Source organism: Falco peregrinus, chromosome 13 (genome assembly GCF_023634155.1).
Source record: "Falco peregrinus isolate bFalPer1 chromosome 13, bFalPer1.pri, whole genome shotgun sequence".
Lineage (NCBI taxonomy): Eukaryota > Metazoa > Chordata > Aves > Falconiformes > Falconidae > Falco > Falco peregrinus.
The window spans coordinates 1260171-1268929 of NC_073733.1; the positions used below are offsets into that span (position 1 = coordinate 1260171).

Below are 8759 nucleotides of genomic sequence, written 5' to 3' on the forward strand. Positions count from 1 at the left end.
CTTACCTGACCACTGTCATTAATAGTGAAAAGGGAGGAAAATGGAAGCAGCAAAGCTCAGCCTTCCCCGTGTGGATCAGTGCCTTGACTCCCACTGGTGCTTCTGGCACTGGGCCACGGGGAGAAACAAGTTGGGCCTGTTTTAGCATGGGAAAGGGTAAGGTTTTAGCCTGAGGAAGGGAAAGGGGGGAAAAGCAGTCCATGTGGATCCCATGAACAATCCTTCCCTGCCCTTGCTTCTCTTGAGCCTAAGGCTGTCTGGTAAGCAATCCTGGAGTGATTCCCAGATGCCATGCAGAGGGGCTTCTCAGCAGCCCCACCGTAGCAGGGAGCCGGGCCAGCTCTAGGGGCTGCTCCAGCTCTGAAAGGCAGTGCAGGCTCTATAGTGCTGTGGGAAGGGGCTGGATGGAAGTAGCGACCCAGCTCTTCTCATGATAGGGATGCTCCAGGCACCGATGCTCTTGAGCTAGCACAGAGTGGTGTCTGTTTATCCATCCTCCACCACACATGACGTGCCTGGGCTGGCTGCAGCAAGAGAGGGCTGTGGAGGACATCAGTGCACCACTTAACCCAGCTGGCGTTGGTGGTCTGCTGGGGGCCAGATAAAGCCGTGCTGTGCTCTGCAGTGAATGCTCTCGTGGTGCAGAGCCAAGTGCTGTGGCAACGCAGCAGCCTTGTGCTCCTGCTCCAATGAGGTGGCTGCCATCCTCCCTGAGTTAGGGGTCTGCTGACGGATGCTAGAGCCCAAGGAGATTTTGGGGGGCTCTCTCCTCAAACTGTCCCTGAGCATCCTTAGATGATGGGCAGGACTGAGACCACAGACTTGCCTTCATGCTTGGGCAGCTGGCACAGCCCCTGCTGCAGACCCACGGTGTTCACCTTGCAGGGTCTGCTTCTTGCTCCCCCATCTTTCCTCCAGCCCCCCCCCCCCCCCACGCGGTGACTGGATGGGATTTCAGCATGCATGGTGCGAGCTGCAGGCCCTGCAGCAGGGCCGCGCTTCCCAAGAGCCTCCCGAGGAGCACCAGCACAGCAGTGCCATCGGGACTGGAAAAGCCAGCTTCCCCCTACCAAGCCTGGGCAGGAGGGGCAGACGCAAACCCATCCCAAAGTGGGCAGTTTGCCCAAGCCCCCACAGAGCTGCAGGCAGACTTGGATGGGATTTTTTGGCTGAGGATCTTATCCCACAGGCTGATGCACTGTGTTTCCATTGGCAATGGGATGCATCCCAGCTCTGCCTCGCAAGAGTGCACCTGACTCATATTTTTGGCTGGAGTACGCACTGCTCCAACATGCATAAGGAGAGGCAGGCACCTGGATCCCACAAGGATCCCAGACTGACGGTGAGCAAACCTGGGGAAGCCCCCAAGTTGGGGCCAGCAGTGGTGGCACAAGGGGAGTTTGAACTGAGGAGGACAAGTGGCCAAAGAGGAAACAAGATGGGCTGAAGCCACAGCAGCCCCGACCCATTTTGGGGATTGAAGGTACACAAGATCTGTGGGACCCAAGTTTAAACTCCCACCCCTGCAAGCACCCCTCATCCATGCCACACCCTAAAGCCATTCCACTGCTCCTCGCTGTTGATGTCCCCAGGTCTTTCTGCTCGAGCCATGGCAGAGCTGCCTGTATGCAGCCTGAGCCACCCTGTCCGTCAGCAAGGAGAAAGGACTGATCCTGCCCACATGGTCCCTGGGCAGCATCAGTTAAGTCCCCTCAGATGCTGGCACTGGGATGTTTCCCTAGCAAGGGGTTCACCCACTGGCAACAGCAGCACATGCGTGGGGGGTTATCTAAAAGGATTTTATTGGGTTAAGCTTAGGAATCTGAAAGGTTTTGCTGGGAAACTGCCAGCTGAGGGAAGCTCTCCTTTGCTGCAGCGCTGAGCCCTGCTGAGCTTACCTCGACTGGGGGGTTTCCTTTGAGCCTAAAGATTGGTGCAATGCTAAAAGCCCCCAAGAACTGGAGAGGGGAAGGGACCTCTGCATGAGGGGTGGCACATGTGCCAGCCACATCCCAATCCCTGAGGGAATGGGGATCAGCTCAGAGCATTTCCCAAAGCCTTTGGGACCACAGGAGCAGCTCAGCCAATGTGGAGGTGGGTCAGGGGCTGCCGAGTGACAACCACCCCGCACAAGCAGGCCAGCTCCTGCCCTCGGAGCCACCTTTTGCTGCCACCGGCCCAGCTCAGCGTCCCCCTGTTGAGCTCAGGCAATGGGCATGGGGTGGATGCCTCCCACCACGGAGTTGCAGGCAGGGCTTACCTCTGCCCTCCTGGCAGCTGCTGCCACTCCTGCTCCCCCAGGTCTGGACAGCTGTAAACGGATGTTACCCAACGCCTCCATCCTCCTTTCAGAAAACAGGACACTGGGGAGGGAGGGGGTGACTGGCTGGGGGCTCCTTACTGGGGAGGTCAACCCCCCTTTTTTGGACCTTGACGGGATGAGAAGCAGACAGACCATCTGAGAGCAACTGAGCTGGTGGAAGTGCCCAAGATGGACCCTCCTGGGTCCCCCAAGCCCAGCAGGCAGGGGCAGAGGGCAGGGAAGGAGGCAAGAGGGATGAATCCGTTTCCTCAGCCATGCTGCAAGGGTTTTTTGGGGCAAGGGGCTTTCTCCCTGGCCAACATATTAAACAACACCCACTCATGCCCCATTGGAGGCTGTGTCTGCAGCAGAAGGTTGTAGCCCTCGGAGTTCAACCAACAGGGATCAAGTGGTGGCTGCTGGTGCCATTCCTGGCTGGCCAGGTGTGCCAGATGCACTTGACCCCGTAACCAAACTTGCGGTTGTTTGGTTCAGGCTCTAAAAGAGGTAAAGGCTGAAGCTGCACCCGAGCCAAGAACTTCTCTAGATCCAGTCTGTTCTCTGAAAACCCAGTGACAGAGCGAGCATCAACGCACATGAGCCCAGAACATGGATCATGTGATTAACACATGAAAAGTGTGTGGCTTTTCCAAGATTAATTTATCAAGGAACAAAGACAGTCGCGGGTACAAGGAGTCTCACACTCACCTTTCCTGTTGCATGCAATTTGACTACCAGCCAACCACTTTATCCCATGACGGCCTGAGTGAGCCTTCTTTGAGCCCCTTGTGCTAAGCAGGCTGGCTGCGGGGCAGCGATCTTCCCCCGGAGCTGGGATGCCCTCAAGGCTGCTCCTCGGGGCAGAGACCTTTCCCCAACAGCAGACCTTTCGTTAGCAGCTGGTACCATGCAGGAAGTCATAGTATATTACATTAACTCCGGTTCGTGCCTTGGTAACTTTTTGCCTTGCTAACTTGGACACTGCCTTGGTAGTTTTGAATCACGGTTAAAATGACCACACAGAGCAAACACTGAACTTTGTTAAATCGCACTTTTACAACATCACGTTAAAACCACTTTTGCTGATACCTCAGGCAGCATTCTTTAAATGATCTAAATCGCCCGCTTGTGACACCGGGTCACAAGAGCAGCATGGCTAGGCCAGGGCACACCGTGCCCCTCGAACCACGACCCCCAGCCCCAGTGAGAGGGCAGCCCCGGTGCCCCGGGGGAAAAGGGGGTGACCCCGGCGCCGGCTTCAGGCCGCAGGCAGCAGAACGGCGTGGAGGCCCCGCGGAGGCCGCTCCGTCCCTACCCAGTCGGGCGGGAGAGCCTGGGCTAGCCCCCGAGCGCACCCGGCCCCACCAGGGCACGGCAGGGGTGGCGCGGGAGCTGCCACCCCGCACCAGCGCCCGTCCCCGCCCGCCACACCGGCCGCCACCGCACCCGTCCCGCACGCACCCCACGAGACAGATTTAAACGGCAACCTGCCGCACCAATCACCGCCCGCGCCGGCCGCCCGCCCCGCCCCGCCCCTTCGCAAGCCCGCCCTTCTATTGGTGGCCGGGGCCGAATTTTAAATCTTGCCGCCCTCACCTTAGCAACTGTATCTTACCCTCTCGCCGATTGGCCGTATTCGGCACCGCCTCGTTCTCTGATTGGGCAACGCTCGGCCAGTGCTGGCCGGCCGCTGCCGTCCTGCTACTTTCAAAAGAGCCGGAGCCGGCTGCGGGTGGCAGTGCAGGTGAGTGGAGCGCTGTGGGGGGCTGGGGTCTCTCCCGGGAGGGATCATATCACCCTCTACCACCTGCCCAAGCTCGGTATCGTGCCGTTGCCCCCTATAGGCTTGTTGTCGTTCGTGTACCCCTTCCCCCCCCACCTCGGCTCGTTTCACGGGGTCCTGGCGGGGGGTGATGTGGAGACCCCTGCGCTGGGAGCCCCTGCTCCTCTGGGGTGCAGAGGTGTCCCTCGGCCTAGTTTCCCCCCGGTGTTGGGAGCGTAAGGGAGTGGGAGCCCTTACATCCTTCTCCAGGGGGCAGGGAGCTGCCTCCTCAGCCTCTCAGCAGGGTGCTTCTGGTGAGGGTGGTGGGGCTCCGTGTTCCCCCCTCCCGGAGGAGGAGCGCACCGGCCCTTCCTTGCACCCTCCCCGGGGCTGCCTCAGGGAGGGGCTGGGGGTCTGTCCCTGCTGCGCTCCCCGTCCTAGGAGGGACAACTGCCCTGTCCTCCCCCAGCCCCTCAGGCTGTCCCTGGGGGCAGGTAGCTGCCTGCATCAAGCCCTGCTCTGCTCCCAGTTTGCTGACAGGCCGAGGGAGAGGATGTCGTCACGCAATGCCAAGATGCTGACCACCAGGCAGCTCTGCACAGGCAAGGTGGGCTCTGCTGCAGAGAATGCCAACCCTGAGAAGGTGAGTCCCAAGCCAGGCAAGGGGCATGGTTGAGGTTCCTGTCGGGGAGCTGTGCCCCCATCTTCTAACAACCTTTATTGCAGGAGGAGAACTGTCAAGCCAAGAGGTCTCCATCATCGCCCCAGGGCGGGCCCAAGAAGAGGTCGGCATTTGGGGACATCACCAATGTGAGTGCTTCTGGTGGGGTGGGGGTTTGGGTGCTCCCTGCGAACCCACCATGGGAATGCAGAGCAGGGGGTGTCCCATGCCCTGTCCACTGGAAGAAAGGTCTCCCTGTGGGGTATACCTCGCTTCCCTCTGTGCACCTATTTGTGTACCCCTGTTCTGTCCCAAACAGGCTCACAAGAACCATGGGGTGGCAGGGAAGAAGGAGGCTGTGAAAGTGGCACCGCACAAGGCACAGAGGGCCCATGCTGCCCTGGGGGTGGCCAAGAACAATGAGATCAACCTGAAAAAGTGAGTGTATGGGGACAGATACTGGGGCAGAGAGGATACTTCAGGGCCAGCACCTGCAAACCTGTCCCATGGGGAAGAACAAGCAGTGGTAGAGGCTTCCTTTGGGTGATGGAGACCATGAGCCAGGTGGGGAGGGCAGACAGTAGATAAAATGGCCTCCAGATGCATCAGGGAAGCTTAGATTGGGTATTAGGAAAAGCTTCTTCATCAAAAGGGTTGTCAAGCACTGGAACAGGCTGCTCAGGGAAGTGGTGGAGTCACCATCCCTGGCGGGATTTAAAAGACATAGATGTGACACTCAGGGACATGGTTTAATGGTGGGCATGGCAATGCTGGGTTAAGGGTTGGACTAAATGATTCTAAGGGTCTCTATTGGGATATTTTAGGGGTGGTTTAGTCCCTTTCTGAAGCAGCAAGGGCTCTAGAGAACCCCTTTCAGCCAGGAGATGTGGCTTCCTGGCAGCAATGATTTATGCTCTTGTCCTGTCCAGGTCACTGAAGAAAACTCCCCCAAGAGAGGCCCCCACAGAGCCCAAGACGGACCATGTGCCAGCAGAGACAGTGCCTGTGCAGGTACCAAAGCCCTCTGAGGAGAGGGTGGGGAACCTGGGCTGTAGTCTGGCCTCCCTGTCTCATCCTGATGATGCTGGTCTATGGCTGCTGCTGGTGATACCAGGGCACCAGGCAGTTCTTTGGTCCTTGGAGATACTTGGGCCAGCGTAATGGGAAGCTGGGGAGTGGTGTAAACCACCCTATCTTCTTCCTTCAAAAGATCTCCTGTGGGAAAGAGTGGGGTGGGGGCTACAGGGTGATGGGGGCAGATAGGGAGTTGAGGTGCAGCAGCCTTGCTCTGAAGGGGTGACCAGCACCCACAGAGCTCAGGGCCTCCCCCTTACCACTGCCTCCATCCCACCAGGTACCAGCAGTGGAGGACATAGACAAGGAGCAGCTGGGTGACCCCTATGCCAATGCAGAGTATGCCAAGGATATCTTTGAATACATGCGGGGAAGAGAGGTGGGTGATGTCTGGCCAGGGAATGTGTGACTGTGCAGGCAGGGCTACCCACTGCCCAGAGGCTCTGAGCACCTGGTGGGGACCTGCATGTGGTGGGAGGGGCCTCATTTGAGGACAGTGATGTCTGGTAAGTCCCTGACAGCTGGTGCCTTGGCAGGAGAAATTCATGCTCCCCGACTACATGGAGAAGCAGCCAGACATCAGCAGGGACATGCGTGCCATCCTGGTGGACTGGATGGTGGAGGTGCAGGTATATGGGCATGGGGAGGGGGCATGGCCTTCTGCGGAGCAGCCCCCACCCTGCATGTGGGACCTCAGTAAGCATACTGCAGAGGCTCCGGCAAGCGTCTCCAGTGTAGACCTGATCCTTCCCCTTCCCAGGCTGAGGACAAGCCCACATCCCTTCCATCTGAGCATGGCCCTGGGGGCACTTCTGGCCCCTGTGAGAGAACCTGGGGTGGGGGGAGGAGGGCCTAGCTTCTGCCTGACACCCCTTTCTGTCCCCCCCGCCCATGTCCTTGCAGGAGAACTTTGAGCTGAACCATGAGACGCTATACCTGGCTGTGAAGCTGGTGGACCACTACCTGGTGGAGGTGGTGAGCATGAGGGACAAGCTGCAGCTCATTGGCTCCACCGCCATCCTCATTGCCTCCAAATTTGAGGTGACTCCTTGTGCACTGTCTTGGCGTGATGGGGCAGAGAGGGCTGTGCCATCTTGTTCCCGTGGGTTACTGGAGAAGGCCAGGTGCCTGGCCACTGCCCCAAGAGCTGGCTGAGGTGCCATATCTGTCCTCAGGTTAACCCTTCCTATCCCAAAGGCTGTGAATGCAGTCCTGATAGGCTGGATGCTGGTGGTCACAGGAGACCTGGTTCCTCTCTGCTCTGCAGAGACCACCAGGCTATCTGAGTTCACCTCATGCAAGCAAGGCTTAGAGCCCAGGGCTGGGGCAGACAACATGACAACACAAAGCTCCACTAGATGTTTTAACAGTCCTTGCAGGATCTGGCAGGGCACAAGCCCTTACAGGGTCTGCAGACTGGTAGGATTTCCTGAGTGTTGCCAGGATGAGCCCCCATCAGGGTGCTGAGCAGTTGTGCCCCAGCAGGAGCGGTGCCCACCATGTGTGGATGACTTCCTCTACATCTGCGATGATGCCTACAATCGGGAAGAGCTCATTGCTATGGAGATGAGCATCCTCAGCACCCTCAAGTTTGACATAAACATCCCCATCCCATACCGGTTCCTGCGACGCTTTGCCAAGGTGGGTGCAGCAGGAGGGCAGGCTGGTGTTGAGGTGCCTCCAGGCACCCCTTACGTTGGCTCCCTGGGCTGGGGGAGCACACCCCTGGGGCCCTGGGCTCCCAGCTGGCAGCCAAGCAGGGTTTGGCCAGCGCCCCCCCCAACAGAGTTGAGGGGTGGGGATGCTGCTCTGTGTGGTCTGTGGCAGGCTGGGGGTGTGGGATCTGCATCCTGTGCTCCAGGGGCAGTACTCTAGATCCCAAGGAGGTTGTGGGGGTGGGAGTGGAGCAGCATTGTACAAAAGGCTGAGCTTTTCCCTGCCTGTCCCGCTGTAGTGTGCCCATGCCACCATGGAGACTCTGACGCTGGCCCGCTTCCTCTGCGAGATGACCCTCCAGGAGTATGACTATGCCCAGGAGAGCCCCTCAAAGCTGGCTGCCAGCTGCCTGCTGCTGGCGCTCACCATGAAGAACCTTGGTGGCTGGGTAACCACCTGCCCAACTTGTCGTGTCCCTGCTGCAGCACCCTGGGAGGCACCACGGGGGTGTGGGGGTGGATGGGGCTGCTGTGCAGGGATGGTGGTCTTGGAGCTATGCTCAGATTTGGGGGGCTGGAGAGGAAAGATGATGACTACTGCCACTGAGACAACCCAGTTCAGCCCCACTGTCCCATTGCAGACTCCCACGCTGGAGTACTACAGTGGGTACCGCTCCCAGGATCTGCATCCCCTGGTGAAGAGGCTGAATTTCCTGCTCACGTACCAGCCCCAAGACAATCTGAAGGCTGTGCGCACAAAGTACTCGCACAGGTGAGTATCATGGGGTTCTGCCTTGTGTCTGCCCCCTCTGCTGAGGGTCACACCACCAGCACACACCCTTGGGTGCTGCAGAGAACCAAGGGAGGGGGGGCCCTGGTGCATGGGTGTGAGGGCTGTGGCTGAGCTCCAGGCCAATGCAATTCCTTCCAGGGTCTTCTTTGAGGTTGCCAAAGTCACCCCCATGGACATGCTCAAGCTGGAGGAGGTACTGAAGAGCTGCTAGCCCTGTCTCTGTAAATGGCCTGTAAATAGCGATGTGCTCTCTGGCAGGGGAGCACTATGTACATAAATGATAGCAGTTTTAACTGAAGAGGAGTAGGGGGGAGGGAGGGGGGAGAAAAAAGTTATGTTGAGCTGTCAATAAAATGCTGTTTGTCTAATGTGCTGGTGGTGGCTGCTAGGACAGGAGACTAAGCTGAACCCCTGCCTGAGTCCAAGTTCCCCTTGCTGTATTGGGGGAGAGAGCAAGTAGGGGGTGTTACATGGTGGGGAGCAGGAAGGGGTGAGAGCTGGAAGCTGAGGGG

At 58.5% G+C, this 8759-nt stretch overlaps 1 protein-coding gene across 2 annotated transcripts; it reads left to right on the forward strand.

Annotated features, from left to right (window-relative positions):
* The first annotated feature begins 3940 nt into the window (after positions 1-3940).
* CCNB3 (cyclin B3) lies at positions 3941-8561 on the forward strand. Of its 2 annotated transcripts, XM_027785768.2 has the most exons (12): positions 3941-4046; positions 4559-4707; positions 4791-4874; positions 5045-5163; positions 5655-5736; positions 6080-6178; positions 6336-6428; positions 6703-6840; positions 7285-7440; positions 7754-7903; positions 8096-8226; positions 8386-8561. In XM_027785768.2, exons 2-12 carry the CDS (start codon positions 4618-4620, stop codon positions 8456-8458), a joined length of 1215 nt encoding a protein of 404 aa, XP_027641569.1. In that variant the 5' UTR covers positions 3941-4046; positions 4559-4617; the 3' UTR covers positions 8459-8561. The 2 variants fall into 2 exon arrangements, with proteins under 2 accessions (XP_027641569.1, XP_027641567.2); XM_027785766.2 differs by lacking the exon at positions 3941-4046 and having other exon boundaries at positions 4074-4707.
* The last annotated feature ends 198 nt before the right edge of the window (positions 8562-8759 follow it).

Coding starts and splice junctions, on each gene's coding strand:
- CCNB3 (XM_027785766.2), top strand. CDS start 4,216: ATGTGGAGACCCCTGCGCTGGGAGCCCCTGCTCCTCTGGGGTGCAGAG. Junction 4,875..5,044: donor CATTTGGGGACATCACCAAT/GTGAGTGCTTCT, acceptor TGTCCCAAACAG/GCTCACAAGAACCATGGGGT. Junction 6,429..6,702: donor ACTGGATGGTGGAGGTGCAG/GTATATGGGCAT, acceptor ATGTCCTTGCAG/GAGAACTTTGAGCTGAACCA.